The sequence below is a fragment of the Malaclemys terrapin genome, chromosome 3 (genome assembly GCF_027887155.1).
Source record: "Malaclemys terrapin pileata isolate rMalTer1 chromosome 3, rMalTer1.hap1, whole genome shotgun sequence".
Classification (NCBI taxonomy): Eukaryota; Metazoa; Chordata; order Testudines; family Emydidae; genus Malaclemys; species Malaclemys terrapin.
Genome location: NC_071507.1, coordinates 94,992,195 through 95,018,664, shown reverse-complemented (window position 1 = coordinate 95,018,664; position 26,470 = coordinate 94,992,195). Strand labels below are relative to the sequence as shown.

The following is a 26,470-nucleotide window of genomic DNA, read 5'->3' as shown; positions in this document are numbered from 1 at the left end:
TACTATTTATTACTTCTTTTGCAGTGGTAGGTACAAACTCCAAGCAGGGATTAGGGCCTCACAGAACTAGGCAGCATTCAAAACACAAAAATAGATTGTTTTCTGGAACATGGGCTCTTTCCTCCCCGCATACATCCTTAGATTAACAGAGGAACTGTGAAATATAGTAATTAAAAAAAATATGAGTGGTCAGACTATCAGGCCTAAGCTTTTGTGCTAGTTGAGGAATAATGGAGGGTAACAAATAAAAACATACTCTCATGAGACTCTTAAAGAAAGGATATTTAATAAGACACCAATCCTGCCTTCCTGGTAGATCCAAAATTCCCCACTGAAGCCAATAGGTGTTTTGGAATGCTTAAAGCAGGCAGGATGAGGGGAATTGCTGTGGGGCAGAGGAAGGAACCCTCATCTCTCTCAGATGACTTTGGATGCAGTGGCAAGCTTCAGAAAAGGAGGAGATTTGGTATTGTTTTAAGTCAATTCACTCCTTAGCTGAGGAAATGACGAGAAGGAAATTGTCCCGTCTCAGGAACCATGTGGCACTCCAAGATAAGCCAAACAGTTGCTAATTTGAGTCTAAAAGCAGGAAATGTGATACTTTTTATTTCCTTCTATGCAAGCAAAACAATGTGACTGGCTGCGTGAACACATTTCTTCTCCTGCTGAATCGCAGACATATCAAAATCTAGTGCTTCATCGTGGACATACCAGTTTCGCATTTATTATTTTGGTTGTTATGGATAAAAACAGTACTTATTCGGATAGTTCATGGCCGCCAAACTTTTGGGGTAAGATTTTTTTTTTAACTAGAGTATTATTAGTAGGAATTAGAACACCAATTACTTTGTAAAATGTCATGTTATCTCTGGGGCAGATTTCTAGAATTATTACCACTGAAACAATTAATGGATTACTTATTTTTGTGGTGCAAATATTTTCCAAATGCTCCTTAATGAAGTGTCAGGATAGTTTCTTAATGAATACAAACAGTTGAGATCTAGCAAGTGGGTTTTTGGGCCAGCTCTCACCCATGGTTTGATCCAAAGTCCATTATCGAAGTCAATGAGAGTTTGTCAATTGATTTCAATGGTTTGTTAAGCACCTAATCTCAGTAATTTAATGAAACTGCTCACATAAGGAAAGCAAGCAGGATTTGGCCCATTTTCAGATGAAAGGGATGTAGCAAAGACTTCAGGAAGTGCGATCTTTGGAATAATCGGTTTGTCTTTCCAACCTGTGAAAGGTTTCAAATAAGCTGAGAGCCTCACAAAATCAACTCATCTTCACTGTCTCTCAGAATCTGACCTGTTCTTTGTCCATTAACTCTAATGTGCTATCGTTAAAAACTGGGAAGGGTTCCTTAACCAAAATATATTGGGTATGAGACAGGGGTATTAGTAATATCAAAATTGAGTAGGTAGATTCACAAAAAAAAAAAAAAAAAAAACCCCACACCAGCAGCAACCATGGAGATCTCTTCACTCCAAAAAGTCCTAAAACTTGCCCTGCTTTGCATTACATAAGTCACATATTGTATATTTGCCTATTTTATTCTTACCATCCCTTGTGATCTTTTCAAGAGATCTTGCAATATGTAAATCTACAAAATAATATACATTAAAAACAACAGAGGCCTCCTTTATTATGAGGATGCATTGGGAGTAAAGTGGGAGATAAGCTTATGGGACACTTTTGAGGGAGTTCCTTTGTGTCACGTTGTGTGAGTAACAGGCCTTTGAGTGCCAGTCTCTAATTCCAGTATTGATACGTGCATTTCATAGGATGTGCTCTCCTTGTTTTGGGTACTGTCCTCTGGTATCTGAAGCAAAGATGACTGCCAATTTTTAAGAGTGAAACTACATATTTTTGTAAAGTAGCTATTTCAGAACAGGAGTGAAAGAGTGCTTTCATATAGCCGATACTTTGAGAATCCTTGAGTAGGAGGCACTACCTACTGCAAACCCCAGATTTTATTCCATTCTGAGCCAAGTATCCAGAGGGCTATATTTTCTCTCTAATGGAAAAATCCATCAGAAGGACAAAGTTGCATGAGACATTGTGATTCCCAATCCAGAGTTTCTAACTCAACAGGTTCTGTGGTTTTCCAGCCAGAGGAGTCTGTGGACAAGGTCCTTCATCTGCACTGAGGGCTGGGCATCTGCTCTACCCCTTGGGACTAGGGCTGGCACTATGGCCCCCTTAGTAGCTGTATTGCCATTACTTTTCTGCTCACTTTTGGTGCCTCCCAGGGCTTGCCAAACCCCTAATTCTTCCATGTTCATGGCTGACGGTACAGAATAGCACCTGCACAAGTTGCTATAATGCTGAGAGAGTCAGCGTTAACTTCCATAAAAATTTTCTTGTGTTGGTGCCAAGGAATTGATATTGCACAGCACCACAAATCCCTCCACTTGGTGGCACCCACACAGTAGATCAACTTCTCAGTGAACCATCCAGTGTTCCCGTGGAAGGGCTTCCATGATTACAGAGAGAAGATAGAGATGCCTCTGGCTCAATGCTTCTCTCCCAAATAGTTTTGGGACATAGCAGTGGGATTGGCACTTCTTTCGTTCCCACCATATCATGTGGGAACGGGTGGAATAGGAAAGGAGATCAAATGGCACTGATTTTCAGGAGATGTCATCAGTTAAAATGAGGATATAGCATAGCTGCTTTCAACAAAGTCTGACTTTAAGAATACATTTTACACTCTTTTTTTAAAGAAGCATATAGTATTGTGAGCACAACAAATTACTTAGACCAAATCCTGCAGTTGTTTACACACAGTCTTAAATTTACTCTTGAGAGTCACCCAGTTGGTTTCAATGGGATAATAAATGTATAGACTTAAGTGTGTGTGTAATTGTTTGCTGATCAGGGACTTACTAGAGGTGGACAAAATTAAATACTGTAAAAACTGTTAGAACAATTCACCATCATTATTAATCTATTGTCCAGTAGCTGGTATCATACTCTGGAAATTATCTACAGGAATCCTGTTTTCTGGAACTCTTGAAGTTTCCACTGTTAACTTGAGACTATAGCTCTTTTAGAAGTGATTTTAAGAATTTTAAAACAATGAACAAAAGTAAAGTCTCCACTGTGAGACTTACTGTTTGTTTATATTTGAGCACACATTATTCTTTCCCAAACCAGTCCATGCCACAGTATATTATTAAAGGCCCACATGTAATGGGGTTCACTCGCCACTAGGGTGCCTCCTCCTGGCTATTCAGGGAATTAGCTCCATCTTGATCTGATGCCCCTTTCTGTCATTTGCTCTCACTGCAGCTCTTTTTGCTCTCTGGGACTCTCTCTTCATGACTTGGCCCTCCAGGCAGATCACTATCAGTGTTTCCCCTTTAAGGTATTAAAGACCCACTAGATCAGCTAGCTTCATGCCGCTCCAGACAGTTTTCCAATCCAAGGCTAGGTCCTAGGCCTCTTTCTCAGTGGCTGCAAGGGAAACTCAGGCCAACCCCGTACTCCGGGTTCCAGTCCAGGGACCCTATGTCTAGCAACTATGGTCTGCTTGCTCCCAGGACTCCTTTCTACCTCTCTGCTCTATTTCCCCCCCTCCAGTTTTCCAGCCTAAACACTCTTCTTCCAGGAAGCAAGTGTACTATTTAACTGTATAGCCCCAAACATCCTCCCTTCTCCCAGGAACTAACTACAGACTAGTTCCCCTACAGACCCCTTCTGGTCTCAGCTTGCTGGCTTTGTACAGGCCCAGCCTATATCTGCTCAGCTGAGCTTCATCTTCTGTTAGGGTTTGCCTGTCCAGCCTAATTCTTCCCCAGGTGCAGCCTCTTAGCTTAATTAGCCAGTTCCCTTCTCCCCTTCAGGTGAGGTGAGGAGTGAGCACCCCATCACACCAGCTAAGCAAATGTGTAGATATATATGACAGGAGCAGCATATATGCACAGCTTGGTTTGAGTCATGTTATGTGAATTGTGTTAGTGGTCTCAGCCCACTTCCTATTAGACAGCTGTCCACATCATAAAAAAACACCTTGAGAAATGACTCCCCAAACCCAACATACAGCACAAATACATGAATAAACTGTAAACAGAATAATTTTGTGGGAATAAAAATCATGAGGTTTTTCTATTAGGTATAGAAAAATTGATTTTAACCTCCTTTCCCAGTGTACACTTCCATGAGTTTTGTAATAGATGTCATGGCCTTGTGACTAAACTTCTGTTTAATAGGGAAACCATAGCAAACATGTGATACCTTCTCTTTCTGTCACCTAGAGGTACTTAGCAAGGTTGCTGTAGCCTCTGGCAGCTCTGCTCCTTGCCTAGCCAATTAAAGCGATCTCAAGAGGTGCTTCCTGGTTGCAAGGAGGAATTTTTTTTTCCACTTGGAAAGCAAGCATATGCCTGTCTCAGACAACTTGGCTGGACTAATCTGGCAAGGAAGAAACCTCCCTCTGTAGCCACTTATCTCTTTTTGGATCCCATCTGATTATGGAATCATAGAATCATAGGGTTAGAAGGGACCGAAAGGGTCATGTAGTCTACCCCCTGCCAAGATGTTTTGTTGCCAATATACTTTCTCTGGGGGGAAATGGGCATTAGATGTGAAGATGCAGTAGTACCAGTTTGTGTAAACGAGGATCAGACTGCCGTCTCATCAGAATGGTGGCTACGGGCTCATAGATCTCACTGAAATACTACTGATGGAGAGAAATGCTGGCATGAAATATTGTAGGATAATCTAATGTATCTGTGCATTTCTTGTGTACTCACTAAATATGGCATCTTGGGAACAGGATCTGGGGCATCTTCCTCCAGAATTCTTTTAGAAACTCACTCTGAAAGTGAATAGATGTGTGTCTCCCATTCCCCACTTTCTGAGTGAGTCTCCCACTCTTCCTACTGTGTCTATCACTTCTCTTTTCATTGTCACTTCCTTTTAGGCACACTTTCACTTCCCCCAAGCTCCTTCTACACTCTTTGCACTCCTTCATTTTACCCTTAGCAGTACAGCATAACAGTTCCAACAACTGCTGTGACAGTCTATATCCCTATGTCCACCCTTTTTACAAGACTATGATGGATTTTGTACAAAGTATGCCTTGTGAAGTATCATTTGAAAACTCATAATATGCGGATCATTTCTGTCCTAGTAAAATATGTGTGGCAACATATTATGTAAAGTTATAAGATTCTACTGTATGGCTTGACTAAGACAGGCTCCAAGTTTAGAAAAGCAGGCATAAACCAGTTCCTCAGAGACAAAAGGCAAATTGATGCCTCAGCCAGGTGTCAACAAAATCAAATGGACTATCACCTGGGTAAGCAGCCATTCTTTGGCAGGAAGAAGGGTGTGAGCAATAATTTTACATCTTGGCAATGGAACAGATGGAGGTTCCTGTGCAAACAGACTGGCTGTCGTCTGAACCCCAGCTGGAGATGATTCACAAAGAACAGAATTGTTATAAAAAAGGGGAGCAAACTCCCCTGATTACCTCTTTCCCCTCCTCTCTACTCATGGCACCAACAATATTTGAAAGACAAAAGAAGCCTTATAGAGCTTGGGGAAGGGTTCTGGCTGAAAGGATTCCAGACAGACTGCTGTAAAGAGCCGTTGCTTTTAATTCACTTTAGCTTGTTCACTTAGCTATTAATTGTATTTTACCTTTAATTTTCTTAAAACCAAATTCTGACTTTTATGCATCATTACTTGTAATTTCTTAAAATCTTTCTGTAGTTATCTAAGTCAGTTTCATTGTTTTATCTAAGTCAGTGTGTTTGGATTGAAGTGTTTGGGAAACTCCACTTGAGTTAACAAGGTTTGTGCATATCATTTTCTATTAATGAAATGATGGACTTTATATGAACTTGTATTGTCCAGGAGGGTGCTGGGCAGTAAAAGATGCACATTTCTGGGGGAAAGTCTGGGACTGGGAATTTGCTGGTGTTGCTCTGCAGTATAATTCAAGGGTGGCAGGCTGGCTGGCTGAAGCACTCTTGCAGTATAGCTGAAGCACTCTTGCAGTATAGCACTCTTGCAATTTACCTGGTGGAGGCTGTGTATGAGCAGGCCAGGAGTGGTTGCTCTCACAGCGAAGCATTGTAAGTGGCACCCCAGGTTGGATAATTGAGGGCACACAGCTGTCCAACAGTCCAGATTGTACCCCGGAGAACGTCACAGCTGCCTTACTATCTTGCTATAGTTACGGACATTGAGAGCCAGAACCTTGAGTCCATGTGTGGTGCACATGGGGTGGGAGGGCAATGGTGGCTTTAACACATCATTTTCTTACCTAGTCCAAGGGCTGTTCCGTGCTGGGCCAGATCCCTGGCACAACCTGAAGGGGCCATTGTTCTGGCAGCCAATGATCACTAGGGTGTATGATGGGCCAGACACAATTCCTGTGCCAGCAGATAGGAGGTGGGAGGACAAGGCACAAAAGCTCCACACCACCTGAAGTTCTGTTATGCCGGGGCACTCCCCAAGAGGCCAGCTAAGCCAGCTTTAGGGCAGCTTTGCATAGCTGGAGTGGAACAAAGCAGCTGGAACACACCCCACAATCAGGGCCTCAGCCTCCATGTGCTGCGTCACCCTTAGTAGCCTTGTTTCCTGAAACAATATTACTGGTTTTCTGTTTTAATCATTCCATGTTGTAACGGCTGTTTTTTAAATGATGTTTTAATCAGTGGGGATGAGCCAAACTTGTCTCTGGGCAGGATGGCTTAATACCTCAATTGTAACTTTCCCTGCAATCGTTTTCTTTCTGTCACTTTTCTAGGACCCTTATTATGATGTGGAAAACCCAAAAATTAAAAGATGCCAACCCTCTGAAACATATCACCCCACTTACCACAGAGGGGCAACTTAACTCTAAGCACCTTTTTCCCCCCCTGCAGTTGTGACCTCCTTCTGCAGAATCTTTGGGCTGGATTAAGACTGACCTCAGCCTAGATTTACAACTGGGATGTGGGGAAAGAGTATAAGGAGCCTCTTCTGGCCTTGCACCTCCTGAGCAGGCATGAGACAATTGCAGTCTTTACAAACCCTTGTAGGTGGTAGCAATCCCATGGGACCAGAGTGGGGAGAAGAAGGGCTGTAGCCTTGCGGCAGAACTATCCAGCCATGCTGTATCATCCCAAAATACAATCCCTTCCAGAGCTCTCCCTGGGGCAGTAGGGCTCTCCACCACTCCCATCATGAACTAGTAGCTAGGAGCCATGATGGAGCCTTTTGTATGCAACTGAAGATATTGTGATGGCACAAAATGCACATATGCAGTAATTCTGATGCCTGGGTAAGCAGGTTATCAATATATAGTACAGTATGTGCAATGTGGTGAATTGATGTTGCTCTCTTTGTCTTAAAATTATTTATTTTAATTGTTTTGCCATCTTTAATTGTCAACCTAACTGCGGATTTTTTAAAATTAATTACCATATATAAAATATAGATTAACTCAGTAAAGTGTTTATGTAAATATCAAGCCAAATTTAGCAACTCCTTTAGGAGTAAAGAGGGCAAAGCAAAGAGTAGTACTTTTAAGCAACATGCGGGGGAAGGGAAGGGAGGGTAGAGATTTAGTGAGCTGGTAATATCCCTAAATTCTTCCCAGAACAATGTGTCAGCATCTCTCATAAACTGCCAATTGGAGCATATAAACCCCCACACTGACCACACCCTCCCAACTGGCAGACCCTGCCCTTCTGGAGCTATGGATCACAAGCACGTGAGTTAGCCAGCCCCCCAGTTCTATCAAACAACAGATGGCTAAAAGTGTACCATGTCTAGCTGCTATGTAGCTGTGCTTGGAGAGGGTGAAGAGGAGACACTCCTTCCCCAGCAGTGAACTTGTGCAATAGAGGGCAGGATTTTACTCACTGATTGAATACTCTGAAATGTATTCAGATTCCTGGGTTAAGGAGCCCATTTTAGGGTGAAGTGTTAATTTTTTTCATACCCAATGAGAGATTAGAAGTGCTGCCTTCTCTTGGGAACAACCAGAACTTGGTTCTGTCTGGCTGCAGCAGGTAGAGACTTTCTATGGAAAGAATTACACTGTCAGACAGTGTTTCATTAATAGCCATGGGTAGCATTTGGGGCACTGATAGCTGCGGCAATTCAGAGTGCTGTAGAACAAAGATGAAGAATGATCCCGTGGTTAGAGCCTAGCCTGAGACTTGGGAGACTTCCTCTGGCACAGTCCTCCTGTGTGACCTTGGGCAAGTGACTTAGTCTCCCTGTGCCTCAGGTCTCTTTCTGTAAAATAGGGATAGTAGCAGTGCCCTACCACACAGGGGTGTTGTGTGGATAGATACATTACAGACTCTGAGATGATCAAATACTATGGTAATTGGGGATACCTACAACAGAACACAGAATCTGACAGACAAAGAGGCAGACTGATGTGTTTTTTGTGTAATCCCCTGGAAATTTACAAAAATTGTATAGTTGTTTAACAGTAAATCTATTTTAGGGACAGAAAGGAAACCTATATATCACCAAAACTGAAACACTTAAACAGCATTATGAAAGAAATGAAGTATCAGAGGGGTAGCCGTGTTAGTCTGAATCTGTAAAAAGCAACAGAGGGTCCTGTGGCACCTTTGAGACTAGAATCCTAGAGCATGATTAGATAACTCCTTTTTTTTTCTCCACCTTTCGAGCAATCTCAGATACAATGTGCCTCCAAGACCTTCCTCCAATTCCACAGTGAGATGTTACACCGTGACATGAATTTGATAGTGATAAAATTTCTCCTTTGACTTATCAAAAGATTTCATTTGTATGAGTAATTCTGTTTTTCTTATTACTGGAGCATAGTGACAATGTGTTTACATGGTGCATTTGTGGCAATTGGGATGACTCCGATTGCAAACTCGGTTTCGATTGTAAGCCCTTTGGGTTAGGAAGTGTGCATACAGTACCAGCACAATGGGGCCTCCTTTGGGCCTCTCGGCACTACTGCAATATAAATGAATATAGTAATTGTAATCAATATAAACCTTGTCTAATGGAGACTGAAAGCACTGGAAAGGCTATTTTTTCTGAGGAGGGATCTAGAATGTGTGTATTACCAATGGTCTCAGTGTCACATTTGCTAGATGGCTTCTGGGGCAAGATGCATCTCTCTGGATGAAATGCCAATTTCCTGCTTTCTTTATTGGAGCTGATATAATTCAATGCAAACCCATCAAGTATTTAGGCCCTGATCCTCAGGTACAGCTGAGGAGTGCACAATATAGCTATTCACCATTGCACTCCCCAAGTGCTGGGCTGGCTGGCTGCTGATCTGATCAGGCATAAGCTAACAGCCTGAGGGCTGCCTAATAATTCCGATAACAACCTCAAGGGGATGTTATGGCATCCCCTCATACACTGGCTACCTCTCTTACACTGGCTGAAGTGAGACGGGTTGGTGTTTTAGCTATTATACCAGCTCTACACCACTTGAGGGTCTTCCTTTTCCCATCTACATTGACTTTAGGGTGATTTGTACTGGTGGTATGGTGAGATCAGTCCATCAGGATTGCACCAAAACATAGAAAGCAATCCAAATCACACAGATGGCAATACAACATTCAAAGACTTCAATCCTCAGTGCACCAAGAGAACTTCCAAACACACCTCAGTGAAAAACTGGCCATATGCACACCTGGAAATGACAACACAAGTGTTGAAGACTCGGAAGCCCTAAAACAGACCATCCATGTGGTTTGCGAGGAATCCATTGGCCTTGCTACCTCCCACCAACAGGACTGGTTTGACAACAACAACATTGATATTATAGCCCCTTTGGACCAGAAGAGAGAAGCTTTCTGCGACTGGCAAAACCAACCACTATCCAGTCAGAAGCAGAGCTCTTTCCATCAGCTCAAAGCTGAAGTTCAAAGGAGGATCTGAAAAATCAAAAACAAATGGTGGGAGGACAAAGCAAAAGAAATCCAAACATTTGCTGACAGACATGATATGTGGAGCTTTTTTTGTGAGACAAAGACCATGTACGGACCTAGCTCATGTTGCCTCACACCTCTGAGATCTGAAGATGTAGTACCCTTCTTAAAGATAACAAATCCATCAAAGAGCACTGGAAGGAACACTACCAAAAGCTTCTAAATCAAGAATCGACTGTGACTGACAACACCATGGACTCCATCCCTCAGCACCGAATCTGGGAAACTCTTGCTAACCCACCAACACCAGAGGAGGTCTGCAAAGCAATTAAACAAATGAAGAAGAATAAAGCACCAGGTCCTGATGGCATACCAGCTGAAAGTGGGGGGAGAAGCACTGACTAACAAGCTTCACTTGCTGCTTCTCAAAATCTGGCGCACTGAAGAAATCCCTTCCGACTTACATAATGCTAACATGGTCACCATTTTCAAAAAGGGGGACAGGGCCAACTGTGGCAACAATTGAGGCATTGCCCTCTCTCCATTGCTGGGAAGATTGTTGCTAGAATCTGATTGAATCGCCTGCTCCCTCTTGCAGAGGAAGTACTTCCAGAGTCCCATCTTCAGACCATCACGAGGCACCACGGACATGATTTTTGCAGCCAGCTAGGGTGACCAGATGTCCCAATTTTATAGGGATAGTCCTGATTTTTGGGTCTTTTTCTTATATAGGCTTCTATTACCCCCCACCTCCTGTCCCGATTTTTCACACTTGCTGTCTGGTCACCCTACAGCCAGCAGATCCAGGAAAAATGTCAAGAACAACAACAGGAGCTGTATATGGCCTTTATCGATCTGACCAAAGCCTTCAACTCTGTCAACCATGAGGCTCTGTGGAAAATCATGTCAAAGTTTGTCTGTCCAAGCAAATTTATCATTATTGTAAGACTCCTCCATGACCAGATGACTGCCTCCATCCTGTGCAGTGGCTCTACCTCTGAGTCCTTTGTCATCCGAACTGGCGTAAAACAAGGTTGTGTACTGGCACCCATCCTTTTCTCCATTTTCTTAGCAGCTATGTAAACACTAACCCAAGACCGTCTACCACAGGGGATTGGCATCCAATATCGGACTGATGGAAACCTCTTCAACTTTTCTCATCTCTGTGCCAGAACTAAAGTAATATCAGCAACAATAACAGAACTCCAGTACGCACATGATTGAGCTGTAGTTGCGCACTCAAAGTAGGATCTTCAAACAGCCCTTAATTGCTTCTCTGAAGCTTACAAAAGCCTAGGGCTAACTCTGAACATCGGCAAAACAAAAATTCTCCACGAGCCAGTCCCCAGTCAATCACCAGACCCAGCAAGGAAGATCTACATTGACAAAGAAGAACTGGAAAATGTAGAATACTTTGCCTATCTTGGCAGCCATCTCTCACAGAGGGAAGACATAGATGTCGAGATTCAGTACAGAATTAGCTGTGCCAGCCTTGCCTTTGGCAGACTGTCTTGCCAGGTATTCAACAATCACAGCATCAGAACACATACTAAACTGTTAGTTTACAAAGCGGTGGTAATCCAAACTCTCCTCTATTAGTGTGAGACTTGGGTGACCTACAGAAAACACCTGAGAAACCTGGAACGCCAGCACCAGCACTTTCTTCAGAAGATCCTAAACATAAAGTGGGAGGATCATCGCGCTAATGTCAGTGTCCTCACAAAGGCCAACATCTTGGTTAGGCTTGACAAAGCCCTGGCTGGGATGATTTAGTTGGGGATTGGTCCTGCTTTGAGCAGGGGGTTGGACTAGATGACCTCCTGAGGTCCCTTCCAACCCCAATATTCTACGATTATATGATCTTCAGTGTTGAGGCCCTGATTATCCAGCACCAGCTGAGGTGGAGCGGGCACTGTGTGTGCATGCCTGATGTACGCTTACCACAACAACTGTTGTATGCCCAACTCAGCAAAGGAAAAAGGAAACAAGGAGGTCAAAAGAAACACTTTAAAGACACCCTCAAGATAAATATCAAGAGATGTGACATCGACACCACACACTGGGGGACAGTAGCTAGGGTGACCAGATGTCCCAATTTTATAAAGACAGTCCCGATTTTTTGGGTCCTTTTCTTATATAGGCTCCTATTACCCCCCACCTCCGTCCCGATTTTTCACATTTGCTGTCTGGTCACCCTAACAGTAGCCCAGGATAGGGATAACTGGAGAAGACTTGTCAGAGAGGGAACGTCCACTTTTGAGGAAAATCGCCTTGTTCTGGTCGCAGGAAAATGCCAGAAAAGAAAGGAAAGATAACAGTCATGCAGCAATCGTGGCCCAACCCTGTCTTTCAACCATAGGCGCCGACTCCGTGGATGCTCTGGGGCTCAAGCACCCACAGAAAAAATATAATGGGTGCTCAGCGCCCAACAGTCAGAACTTGAGTGTGGACTGTGATGATTTCTGAGCTGCTAACAACTTCTGCCCTTGGGGCAGGGAGTTTGTTTATAAACAGAGACAGGGTGATTAAGATAACAAAAGGCTTGTCATTAAATTAAATTAAGGATCTTTAGATGATCCTGAAAGCATTCCCAGGCACTCCAGTTAAAAGATAGGAAACAAAGGGTAGGAATAAATGGTCCATGTTCAGAATGGAGAGAAGTAAATAGAGGTTTTCTCCTGAGGGGCTTGTACGGGTCTGGGCCCAGTGCTTTTCAACATATTCATAACAGGGTAAACAGTGAGGTGTCAAAGTTTGCAGATGATACAAAACTACTCAAGATAGTTAAGTCCAAAACAGGCTGTAAAGAATTACAAAGGGATCTCACAAAACTGGGTGACTTGGCAACAAAATGGCAGAAATTCAATGTTAAATGCAAAATAATACACATGGCAAAATATAATCCCAACTATACATACAAAGCGATGGTGCCTAAATTAGCTGTTACCCATCAATAAAGAGATCCTGGAGTCATTTGCAGTACTCTGGAAGCACTATGTTTCCAGAGTATTGCAAATTCATAAGAATCCTTCTCACTGTGCCTGTATCATCCTGAATTGTGGAATGCTCATTGTCCTGCTTCAGAAGACTTAAAAATTATCTCCAGTCATCAGTGGGATAGACACAACTGAATAATGTAGCGGTCCTTAACGTGCATCAAAATAATACCAGGGAACCTAGATGTAAATAAGATTGCTGACAGTGTCATCCAGAAAGCTACAGTGAGACATAATGTTTTTAACTGGGATGTTAGTAGCTTGTAGGTGATTGCAATGATCTTAATACACTGTAATTCATGATAATGTAATTTTGTAGTTCATAACAATTGAATCATTATTAAAGTAGTAAAGATACCAATGATAAACACATTCAATAACTAGAATATGAAAGAAGTGTATAAATATGCTGAAAATAGTCTCCCCGAAAACTGGCAGAATGCCTCCCCACCCACCCAAACACATACCTCTTCCAAAGCAACCACTGGCAAAAACAAAGGTAAGCACCTATGCTTCTAACACCACCCACAATGTCTGCCAGCAAGCCTCTTCAGTCACCAAAGGACCCATGAAAAATAAAACCTGTGAAGGAGATAATCCTCGACCTCGAGGGATCGCCGCCACCGCCGACAGGTGGTATGACATAGAGTGGCTACAGGACAGGCTGGGCCAGGGGCCTTAGCTTTAAATCAGAGGGGATTAGGGCAATGACCATATTATAATGGAGTACAAGTGACACAAGGTATAGAACTGTTATAATTGCCCCACATTAAACTATTTGAGACACTGCTTTCATTTCAAACATTTGTTCTTGTTTAGGCTGACACTACCAGATGTAAATAAAAGGCAGTTGGAGAACGGAAATAGTACTCAGTCAGAGCTTGATCTGTGAAGGGATTTAGGTGCCTAACTGCCAGATTACTGCCCACATCCAAAATTTAGACCCTCATAAACCCTGCTCAGCTGCTGCCTAACCCTGTAGGTTTGTAAATTCCCTAGTAACCTACGTTTCTGCCTATAAAGTCCCATAGATGCCTACATTTCTGCCAGTGGGATGCACAAAGCCAACTAAGTTCTGTCACTACTGAGCGCTTAAGCCCTGGTGAGATCCTCAAACTAGGCATTCCCTTGCCAATCTCACCTATGGGGCTAATCCAGTAGGCATGCTCAGAGGCTGCCTAAAAGCAGGCTTATCAGATTGGGCTTTACACAAAATACACAAAAGCTGACAGTGAGCATGCTTCTTCCTCTTTATAACCCAGGATGTGGGAGATGTGAGTTCAAGTCCCCACTTTGTGTGATTCAGTGCAGGGACTTGAACTTACGTTTCCCAGTTGAGTGCCCTACCTATTAGGATATTGGGCATTCAGGGGTGAGCCTTTTGTTGAAGCTGTTTCACTTTGTAGGAAATATTTAACTGTTCTTTGGAGCAGGGACTGGAATGAGTCTATAGCCCTAACCACTGGGCTATAGTCAGGGATGAAAGTAACTTAAAAAACTTACCAGTACACCGGACTCCTGAGCAGGGGGGTGGGGCCTTAACCGGAAGGGGCATGGACTCAACCAGAAGGGGTGGGGCCTTTAGAGCCCCGGGCCCTTTAAATTGAGATTTAAACAGCCCCAGGCTCCCGCTGCAGTAGTGGCAGCTGGGAGCCCTGGGCCCTTTAAATCACTGCTGGAGCTACCAGCTGCAGAGGCGGCTTGGAGCCCCGGCACTTGGGGGCCATTTAAAGGGCCCGGGGCTCCACCTGCCGCTAACATAGAGGAGCCTCTGGCCCTTTAAATTGCTGCCTGAGCCCTGCTGCCAGAACCCCAGGGGTCCCGGCCACCTCCACTACCCATGGGCTCTGTCGGCAATTTAAAGAGACCAGGGCTCCAGTCGCTGCTCCAAATCAGGTAGAGTGGGGACTTGAACCTAGGTCAGACACATCAGAGGCGAGGGCCCTGACCAGCAAGGTATAGGTGGGACAACAGCAGCTCACCTCCTCCAACTTTTTTGCAAGAAAGGACTGACTTAGCTTAGGTACTTAGCTCCAGGCATGGGTTCATAGCTGTGAATTCCAAGTAAAGATAGGTGCCTCCCTCTGGCCTCGACTTCCTGTCCCCTTGGCATTTCCAACTGTCCAGATTAGATGCCTCCCAATTTATCACAGTAGCTTTTGTGAATCCCTTGCTTAGCCACCTAACTGTTCCTATGCATTATATATAGGGAGCCAGGATGCCTAACTCAGGGCTGAGGGTTCCTCTGGTGGCAAGGGGCCTACAGTTAGGCATTGCAGTGCTGAACCTTAGTCTCCTTTGGTCATCTATTCCTATGATAGTCGTGATGATGGCAGCTATATGTAGTGCCATTCCTTTGGCAAACCAACAGCCGTGATTCTCATCGCTCTGTAATTCCTGAGAATTCCTAATTCTCCCCCGCCACAAATCTATTAGAAATATTCATGTACCTGAAGAAGAAAAGACAGGATTTATTTGTATGATGTATTTAAAAAGAGAGCCATTGTTCATCTTCCCAGCCACTTTTTCAGCATGTCAAGTCTCTGTACTCACCAGTAATATTTGAGAATGAGGGATTTGTAAGCAGTTTGTCAGTCAGATTTCTTATGTCTTTGGCAGCATTGCTGCAGGATGTCTCTCTGGCTGCTGCTTTTGTTGTCTTTCTATGTTACTAAGGAGCACCTGAAGCAACTTGGTATTCACCCATTCACTGTGCCTGCCAATTTTGCAACCCACCCAACAACTGCAGGAAGCTGAAACTTCCTCCCAATTTGATCATGAGTATGAGTAGAGGTCATAATTTGAAAGGAGGTACCATTTCCTTGGGAGGGACAGTGGTGTGTCAGCTATGTTATTGTGTTTTGTTTTCTAGATAGCCCCTTTATTACTGTATGTCAAATATTGACTATTATCCTTTATATAAACTTCAGTAAATATAAAACTAAAACACTCATGCACCCTCTTCCGATGAGTCTTATTTAGACCAGTTTTAGACTGGTGTAACTGCACTGATGTCACTATCAGGGGACTGCTGAGGATGGAGATTTGGCAGAGAAGACACCAAATGTATCCTTGGTATAATTCAGATGAAGTCATTGATGAATTTTGGGATCCACACAGGCAAGCAGATAAAACAAATCACAAGCTACATAGGTGCAGACCCACCGGAGAGAGAAACTGTGTGCATTGTACTGGGAATTTAGTTCTGCTAAACCTGAAGTAAACATTACAGTGGCTGTAGCCTGTAATGGTAAGGGGGCATGATCTTATGCTTGTGTGCTGTCCCTGCAGGCTATGTATGTTGCCTTCTGCTAACTACTACCTTCCTGATCCTTTTGCTCATACAATCCCTGCTTTCTCAGGGCTCAACCATTCCACTGGAGGAACACAGACCAAGCGTAGTGGTAAGGGGGAGAAAGGCCAAGAAAATGTTGCTTAATAGTATTACTTGGTTAAGTTAATCAAATATATTTTACACTATATTTGCCAAAAAAATGTGTGCAACAGTTACTATGCTGCTTAGCTGAGGGCTGCTGTTTATTCCCACAGCTGATAGCTCCCCAAAGGGTCATGGATTTTTCTCATTTGAGAAAATATTCCAAACCCTGGAAGTAGTTTTAGGAGGAGGTCAAGGGTATTTCTTCTGCCAAGGACTCAGTCAGTGTTTGAATGTGTCTGCACCAGTAGCAACCCAAGGAAACAAGCTTTCTTTGTGCTCTCTCTTCTCTGGAGGATAAGCTACATGCAGGTGAATTCTAGATTTAGGGATCACACATGTCAAAATCTAGCAGGACCCAGTATCCGATCTGACCAGCATGTCATGGGGCCAAGCTCTGTTCTTCAGCTAGTCTTGTTACTGAGCCCTCATTTTAAAGCCTTTTGAAGAATAATACTTTGTTGTTACCAAGTGGCTTCCATCCGATTACCTCGGGGTACTTTAACATTAAAGTGCATGAAACAAAGTATTCTTCCTACGTTCATAAATGTAGCTTCAGTCTTCCTGTGAGCTATGTATTATTATTACAAGTGTTATTGTCCTTATTTTCCAGATGAGTAAGCTGCAGCTTGGAGAGGCAGGGTGACTTGCCCACAATCACAAAAGAAATATGTGTAAGAGCACTAAATAGAACTAAGATACCCAGGTCACAGTCTTGTGCTTTACAAGACTATCCTTACACACATAACCCAATCTTATGGCCCGTAACTGGGGGTGGAGGGAGGAAGTGAAAGAAGTTCAGCATCATACGGAACAAGGTTTAGTACTGACTCATATTTTCCTCACTCTTTATAGCAGAATTTTAACTTACTGCATGAGTCTAATTTAAACTGTTGACTATAGAGATTCTGGTAGCCATATTATAGCTAAGGTTGCAACCAGTGCTCCATTATAAGGTCCACAATCAGCCCTTTATTGACTCTTCAAAAACAAAACAACCACCTTTACCATTTCTAAATGCAAAAAGCTAACTCTTACGGTGCAGCAGACTTTCTTCTGAAAATCTGAGAAGATGCCTTGCCAATTACTACTGGATGAGAACTTAGCATTGTATTCTAAGTTCTCATCCACCTATCCAGGGGAGGGATAGCTCAGTGGTTTGAGCATTCGCCTGCTAAACCCTGGGTTGTGAGTTTAATCCTTAAGGGTGCCATGTAGGGATCTGGCAAAATCAAAATTGGTCCTGCTAGTAAAGGCAGGGGGCTGCACTTGATGACCTTTCAAGGTCCCTTCCAGTTCTAGGAGATGGGATATCTCCATTAATTTATTTTTTTATTTATTTTATTTTATTCTCAAAATGGCATTCACAAAAAAAGAAGCAGCAATTTTTAATTTCCCTGCTACACTAAATTTAACATTAGTGGATATTATGGTGATGAGAATGTTATAAGAATCTATATAGATTAGACTCGGGTTCCCTCCATGTTACCAGCCTGAAATCAGTATTCAACAAAATGCACTAACTGCTAAAAAAATGAGACAATCTCCAAGTGAAAACAAGAAATACAGAGAGGGGAAAGAATTGGGGGAAATGGGACAATCTGAACAAGTAATGGAGAATATAAGTTGATTCATTAAGGAAACACATGGGATATTTTTGAACTGATGATGCAGAAGTTAAATCCATCAGCAGAATTCTCTCCACTGACCTTGGCAGCATTTCAGATTTCTACTTAATGAGGGACTGTTTTTGAGAAATTTTTCTAATGCTTTAGGTTTCAGCAGGATGTCCTTCAGCATCAGGCAGCCAACAAAAATATTATAGAATTGCATGTGTTAATATTGAGGACCTTTTAAAAGTATCACATACTCTCAAGTCCTTACATCAAGCTGAAGATCTGTATCTTTGATCCAATACTGTACATTTTCTTTATTGTACTGTGCTGCTAACTACCATGTATCCCATTAAAGAAATCCCTCTTCATTTGTGGAGTCTCCATTTTAACCACAATGTTAAATATCAAAATTGTAAACGATTTTATTGTCAGGATTTATAGGATATTCTTATTAGCTAAGTAATTACTACAATAAAAGGTTATGCAATATTGCACTGTGGAATTATGTTCACTGTATCAGTACATTCAATTGGTTTAAGTTCTTTAAAAGTGCATGCTACTCCAACTGTTTGTACGAGATAGACAGTAATGCTGTGCTAGAGGCTCGTGCGCTGCACGTGTGAGCAGATGAAAAACGTATGTTGCTATTTCAGTAGCGTTTAGGAAAATAGGCTGAAGCCCTGAAGTAACAGTTTCTACAACTGCCTTCACACAGGATTTTTTAGAAGAGCCAGTTACTGCTTTGCTTAGTTCTTTACATGACTGTGCTGATGTCAGGAAATTAAACACGTTCATGTCTTGATCTTAGATGTTTCCTTTTGGTCATTAGAATTACTCTGTCTTTATTACCCCTTTCAATGCTGGTCACTAGGGAAATCAAGTGAGCTTGACTTGGTTTTTATGATTTTCATATGACATCTTAAACTTTTCTTTTCAGCTTTTTATCAACGACAAAGGCTGGTAATGTAGACATAAAGCAAGTTTACTGCTCCAACCCTAAGATAGATAGAGTTTAGTGCAAACATTCACAAATCCCTTGTAAACAGTACTTCACAAAGTTTGTTTGAACATTCCCCTTCAGGTGAGTGTTCCAAACTCTGAGCAGGATACTAACCCAAGAGTCTACACCAGAGAGGTCAGAATCCTCCTGAGTTTCTGGTAGTTACCAAATAGAGCATTGGTCATGGTGCTCTCCATCTCCTGAATGTTTGCTGCGTGTACTTCTAGCACAACAACATCTAAACTTTTATCTTTTGCTCTATTTTCATCAGTGTAGATTGCCAGCAGAGGGCAATCTTGTTACTAGGTAGATGGCTTGATTATGAAATGTAAACCTCTGTACTTTCTGTTCATGAGCATTGTTCTCCTGATGGCAAACATAATAACAACACCTCAGGGATTCATGATTTTCCTATTATTGACTCAGTTTGGCTAATGATTTATTTCCAGAAGCTTCTAGAAACTCTTCAGGTAGAAGAGTGTTAGATAGCTGCCTACTTAACCCACCACCATCAGGCCTGCTGTTTTCCCAATGTCCCAATTACCTGAATCAGTCTGTGCTGCAGACAATCACTTCTGTTCTTTTCACCATCACCACACTGTGACCTTTCCCAACATTTGCCATGACAAAGATCATAGCTGGTTCATTCTGCCAACCCACTGATTCACCCAGCCTACTGAATCAGGAATTTGTTACAAACAATCAGAGGGTTGTTTGGACATGGCAATTAGTGATAAAGATCAGGGAATAGAATAATTCTAAACACTTGTCAGTTGTAGGGATGTTGTTTTGGCAAACTACACACAACAATAATGCTGTATGCCACATGGGTTGGCTTATTGATCTGAGCCTCAAGTACCTTGCTGGGCTTTTTAGAAGCAATGTCCAAACCCTAGCAGGTTCAACTCCTTATCTCATAAGTGCTAGGAAAATGTATTTAGTTTGTTTGCTTGTGATCTTGCATGAATCAGATTGCAGAATGAACTATGGCTGACAACTTGAGAAGAGATTGCTTTATAATAGCAGAATAATCACAACACTCAGTTTCTCTATTCCAATTATTTAAGAGTTTGCTGATTGGATGCAGGTGCAATTCATCTTTTGTCCACTAGTCAGTGTTCTACATTACATTTCAATCACCTGCTCAAATATGGCTTTCCATATCACAGATTATTTCATTTAGCATTAAGGCAAAATTGTGATGAAGAAGACCATTTGGCTGGCTTGCAGTCTGGAAGTCTGCATGCCTGAGATGGAAAATACCTGATCGAGCATTGTTTCCAGCTTCAAAACACTGTATTTTGTGGATTGGGCAGTAGGGAAAAAATGAGTCTCCAAATAGCATGCATGCTTTGGGTTGAATCAAGTTTTGTCTCATCAGCATGTGCTGATCTACTGTCCCAGCACAAGGGAAGAAATGCTATCAAGAACATGAGAGGGAGAGCAGTTAAAAAGGGAAGGGACAAAAATAATCCTTCTTCATTGTACAACAGACACTTTCTGATGTATCCTCCTTCAACCCAACCAAAGTTAAGCAGCTTGAATATGACATGTTCTGTGCATGAATCTGCTAGAATCCCCAGACAGTAGAATTTGCTTGTCTGATACATAGCACTTCATTTATTTGTTTTATGTTCTATTCAGCTGCTGTGAGATTTCAGTGGGAGAGGGAATCACTCCCAATTATTGTGGAGAAATAGAGGCTTGCCCTAGCATGAATAAATCCTTCTCTACAGGAGGCTGTGCACTTGAATTCAGAGCAAGGACTCTCCTGCCTGACGCTAAGTTAATATTCCCAAACAAAAACCTTTGTTAAATTTCAGATAAGGTTACTAAATTATTCTCCTTTTTAACAAAACAGTAATAAAAGGATGTGGTGGCCCAAAATCTTAGGGCTGGTCTACACTGGGGGGGAGAGGGGGATCGATCCAAGAGAATAGCATAGCTGAAGTCGAAGTATCTTGGATCGAATTACCTGGGGTCCGCACGGCGTGGGATCGACAGCGGCGGCTCCCCCGTTGACTGCGCTACTGCCACTCGCTCTGGTGGAGTACCGGAGTCGATGGTGAGCGCTTTCGGGGATTGATATATCGCGTCTTAACGAGACGCGATATATCGATCCCGGATAAATCAATTGCTACCCGCCGATATGGCAGGTAGTGAAGACGTACCCTTAGAGTAGATTGCAGTATCTGGGACTGATCCAAACGCCATTGAAATCAGTAGGGATCTTTCAACTGACTTCAATGGTCTTTAATTAGGTGCTTTAGTCATAGTCCACAGTAAGGAGTTGTCTCATCCCAGGGCGAGTTCTGGATGTTTCACGTGCCAGGTAATAATGTGCGTGGACTCCAAGTTTGAAAAAGCTAATCTATCTCTTTATTCACAGGTGCTGGAACATAGGGTGTGTGTGGGTGGGGGTTGGGGGAGAGGGGGCTGGCTGGCTTGAAGAGGCTTTCATTATATACAGGGTTAAGTCGGTTATTTTTGTCAAGGTCCAGATTTCTTGATCAAGGTATAGTTAAGGTCCAGACTCCAGAGAAAATAATAAAATTATAATAATGCTAATAAATACATAAAAATATTATGGGGTCCATTCAAAAACATCTGGCGGACCAGATTTGGCCCACAATCTGCCTATTGACTACCCTGGATTTACAGTTTGGTTCAATGGCTCTCAGCACGCTCACTATACAAAGTGTTCTAGCACCCCATCTTTATTAAAGCTACTGTTTACAAAGGTGCTGCAACTTCAGCTAGTATTTGCAGCATGTGCACACTGACTGATTAATTTGTTCCTTTCCAAACGCTTTCCTCCTGCAGCCCATTCTCCAACTTCCAAGTTCCCTGCAGGTTGCTACACTGAGAAGCATCTTGCACACCTGCTACTACATCTTTTTGTAGGGCACTACTTATTCCCCCATTTAGAGGGTCAGTTCAACTTGCTAGTGGAGTGGGGTTAGTCGTGGGTGGAGCTCTACTGTGCCACCCTTGGCAGAGCAGTGTTCTACCTGGGAGTATAGGGAAGGAGCAAATCCCATAGTCCTCTGAGCCCAGGGAATGGAATTCTGCCTTGGACCTTGAATGAGACATAAAGCAGAGGGTGGGGGTTGAGAGGCGGCTCCCTAGGGATAATCTCTAGCCCTTAATTGGAGAAAAGTTTGGAAATTCACTGTCAAGGCTACCCATGTATGTCAATCACCAATAACTTAGAGTTACTTTTAAAATTTACTATTTGAAACTAAAGCCTTTCAAATGAAACCTTTGTTCACCCTCTTGGTGTGGTACATGTTATGTTCATGGCATGCACATAGAAAGGTTAGATAAAAACATATTTTTTGAAAGGTTGCACTGTAAAGCTATTTTATTTCTTAAAATCTAGAGCCTTATCAACACAAGAACCAAAAACACAGCGAGACAAAACAAGCTGTTCCCTAAACAGAGAAGCACAACTCACCCCATCTTAATGTAAGCTGTCTGTCTGTTGCAATCTGACTGCTACTAGGCCCAGATTGCTCACGGAGCTCCCTACCATGCATGGAGAACCAGGAAAACCCACTGAGCATTTAAAAAGTGACAAAGAGTCCTGTGGCGCCTTATAGACTAACAGACGTATTGGAGCATAAGCTTTCGTGGGTGAATACCCACTTCATCAGACACATGTGGTGGAAATTTCCAGAGGCAGGTATAAATATGCAGGCAAGAATCAGTCTAGAGATAACAAGGTTAGTTCAATCAGGGAGAATGAGGCCCTCTTCAAGCAGTTGAGGTGTGAACACCAAGGGAGGAGAAACTGCTTTTGTAGTTGGCTAGCCATTCACAGTCTTTGTTTAATCCTGAGCTGATGGTGTCAAATTTGCAAATGAACTGAAGTTCAGCAGACTTCTCTTTGAAGTCTGGTCCTGAAGTTTTTTTGCTGCAGGATGGCTACCTTTAAATCTGCTATTGTGTGTCCAGGGAGGTTGAAGTGTTCTCCTACAGGTTTTTGTATATTGCCATTCCTAATATCTAATAAAAAAACCTGATCACATGGGGAAGAAAATTATCTTAGCTAGAATCCTTTTCCAGAGCCTCTCAATGCTGATTATTAGAGTGCAGGCAAGTGTAAGAGGGCTAGGAATTTATGCTTTGTGCAATGACAGCTTAACATATGTATGTCCCCAAAACTGGGGGTCAGGAGGAGGAAAACGTCCATTAGCTTTTTGTGTTTCAGTGGCCACCTCTGACCAAAGTCATCCCAGTGCTTTTCCGGTAGAGCTGTACATCTGGTCTGCATCTGATTGTAATAGGTATTAACAGCCTCCTGCAAGGTCATGAGTACCTTCCACTTCCAGTCTTCTCTCGCTCTTATTGATATCAAACAGGAATTACTGATTGGAGTCACACTGTTAAACGCTAGTGTAAGTGAGATCAGCATCCAACCCTGTATTTCTGTTGCAGCGTAATTACAAGTTGCATGTGCCCTCTATAATGTCACTAAATGAATATCTTTAATCCTTATTGTTTGGGCACGTTTTAAGAAGCCTGCCATATCAAATTCATTTTCTAGACTGAATAGTCTGTATGGTAAATAAAGCAACCTTGCTGTTTATTTTCTGTGTTTTAGGTCAGATGATAATAGCCTTCTCAGTGTCCATGGTGATTGGATTGGTGATTGGAGGGATAATCTGGGCTTTGTTTACTTGCCTGTCCCGTCGCAGAGCCAGTGCACACATTTCACAGTGGAGCTCGTCAATCTCTAGCCGCCGTTCCAGACCTTCTTCTCAGGGCCATGCTGCCAACAGGACTGGATTCTACCGTAACAACAGCTGCGAACGCCGTAGCAATCTCAGCCTGGCCAGCCTCACCTTCCAGCGGCAAGCCTCCCTGGAGCAAGCCAACTCCTTCCCAAGAAAGTCAAGCTTCCGAGCCTCCACTTTCCACCCCTTTTTGCAATGCCCTCCGCTCCCTGTGGAAACTAACAGTCAGCTGGTTACTCTGGCTCCCACCAGCACCACCACTACCCTTGTGGGGAACACCACCAACAGCTTAACTCGTCCTGAATTCCACTGGTCCAACAACAGCCTCCGCATCTGTCATTCAACACAAACACCTCCTCCTGCCTATGAGACCATCATTAAAGCTTTTCCAGACTCTTGAATTGGAGTGTTCCTTTATTTCTTTAAATGGAGGACTCTCTGTCATCTGACACAGATTTTCTGTATGCTCTGAAGGCCTCTGGGAAGCTCCCTGGTGCCGCGGCATGCCGCAGGCAAACAGAAGGGACATGCGCAGATGACACTGATTTGCTAGGGCAAGGTGTGGTATCCTGCAGCCACAAGGACCTTGCACCCCCCAACTTAACTGGTCTGCAGTGTAATTCTGTATTTATATTATACCTTTAATTTGTAATCATTGTAAGGCTTTTAGTTTAGAAGAAAGAAACTTCTGCAGTCTACAAAACTGGCAACTTAAATGAAGAAACAAGCCACATTAGGAACCATTTGTTGATAATCGCTTATTAATTTCCTGCAAAGTTCACTCATTCATTGTGTTTGTTAGACATCCTGGTTTTGTACATTTGCCTGTGAGTCTTACATTTTCATTAGATACTTTCCTTCATCTCTTACATCCTGGGCTGCTTCTATGCCTCCTGAACCACAGGGTTCCGTATAGCTCAGGAATCCCTTGGCAGAAGTAGAGTTTAAAGTGATTTTAGTATCACAGTCTTGTAGCAGGTACTAGGGCCCCTGTTTTGACATTTGTAGGGGGCCAAATGACCACTGGCCAGTCCTGTTTACAACAAATTCCACAAATATGGCAAAAAAGATGGAGTATCCCAAAATATGTGCAATGGGAGAAATTTCTAACCAACTGAAAAAAGAATAACTCTATAAAAGGACTTCATCCTGCAACCTAACAGGGATCACATTTTATTACCCTATAAGGTTACAAGGATACTGGTCTTGGTCCCCAAGATAAACAACATGAATGGCAACTGTTTTTTATTTGTGCTTCCTGTTTCTCTATGGGAATACTCATTTCCTTTCTCTAAATTGTTTCTCTATTTGTATCAGTGGTTCATCCTTCCTGGTGTGTAATACAGTGAAATCCTGCATTTTGCTAAAAGAAAATTTCTTAGACGTCTAGGGTGATATCCTGGCATGACCAAATTCAATGTTACAACTCCCATTGACTCCAGAATTTCAACCCTTCAGTCTATAATTATGAAACTGCTTTAGAGTATGAAGATGCTTAGGACAGATTAATGCCCATTTTTGACTATCAGACCTGTAGAGCTATTATAACATACTGGCCCACTGGCTCAGAGATGACTGATTGCACTCACATGTGAGAAGTCCAGGCTTGGAAGCAACGGAGATAGCACAGACACATGGAGCCTGATCCAACTCCGATTGACTGCAATGGGAGCTGGATCATTTCTAAGGTGGAGCATTTGAACACAGAGAAGGGCATTTCAGTTTAGAAAGTACCACCTGCTGTGCAGGGCCGGATTAACGCTCTTGTGGGCTATTAGATTTTGTGGGGCCCCTGTATAGAAGTCTTTTTCCTGGGAAGGAGTTTGGTGAAGGAGGGGGCTTGGTCAGCGGATTGGGGTGCCGGAGGAGGTGTGGGGTCTGAGAGGGAGTTTGGGTACAGGAGGGGGGATTCTGATCTGGGGCGGGGGGATGGGGTGGAGGAGGGGGTGCGAAGTACAGGTTCCAGCCGGAAGGCGCTTGCCACAGGCAGCTCCTGGCCGGCGGTGCAGCAGGGCTCAGGCTGCCTGCCTTAGCCCCACACCACTCCCGGAAGGGGCTGGCTGCTAGCATGTCTCTGCGCACCCGTTAGGGGGAAGGGGCAGCGGGTCTCCATACACTGCCTGTGCCCACAAGCACCGCCCAGTAGCTCCCATTGTCTGGGAACCAGCCAATGGGAGCTGTGAGGACAGTGCTGGGGGCAGGGGCAGTGCATGGAGCTGCCTCCCCCCCCCACCCCAGGGGCCACAGAGACATGCCAGCAGCCAGCCGCTTCCGGGAGTGGCGTGGGGTATGACAGGCAGCAGCCTGCCTGAGCGCCCCTTTTAGTGGCCCGGAGATTGCTTCCTGTGATTTATTTTTGCGGGTCCCCCTCGAGCCAGGGCCTTGGGCTGCACCCCCTAGAGGCCCTGCCTTAATCTGGCCCTGCTGCTGTGCAACACTATCATTCCTGGCTTATTAAGAACTCTTTGGCTCTTACGGAGGGTTAGGGGAAGAGGTATTAGTTACAGTGGGCCTGATCCATAGAAGGCCTGATCCTGTGCATCTACTGAGGACCTGCAATCACAGTTAATGGGGGTAGTTAATGGGAGCAGCTCTCAGGAACAGACAAAGAGGATAACACCTTAAACTTCCTCCATGGTCAGCGGCAGCTGAGGGAATGCATTGCATTGCATTGCAGTGCTCAGCACCTCTCATAAATGGGCCCAGAGTAACCATAACTGCTCTTATCGCTGCAGTCTTTAACCCTGCTATTTTCTCTTTGCAACCATTACTACTAATGCTAAACAACCTGTCCAGCTCTCTAACTTT

The 26,470-nt window shown here is 43.3% G+C and overlaps 1 protein-coding gene across 1 annotated transcript; it reads left to right on the top strand.

Moving 5' to 3' along the window:
* Positions 1-616: 616 nt before the first annotated feature.
* MYCT1 (MYC target 1) lies at positions 617-25,544 on the top strand. Its single transcript, XM_054024150.1, has 2 exons — positions 617-791; positions 23,530-25,544. Exons 1-2 carry the CDS (start codon positions 617-619, stop codon positions 24,060-24,062), a joined length of 708 nt encoding a protein of 235 aa, XP_053880125.1. The 3' UTR covers positions 24,063-25,544.
* The last annotated feature ends 926 nt before the right edge of the window (positions 25,545-26,470 follow it).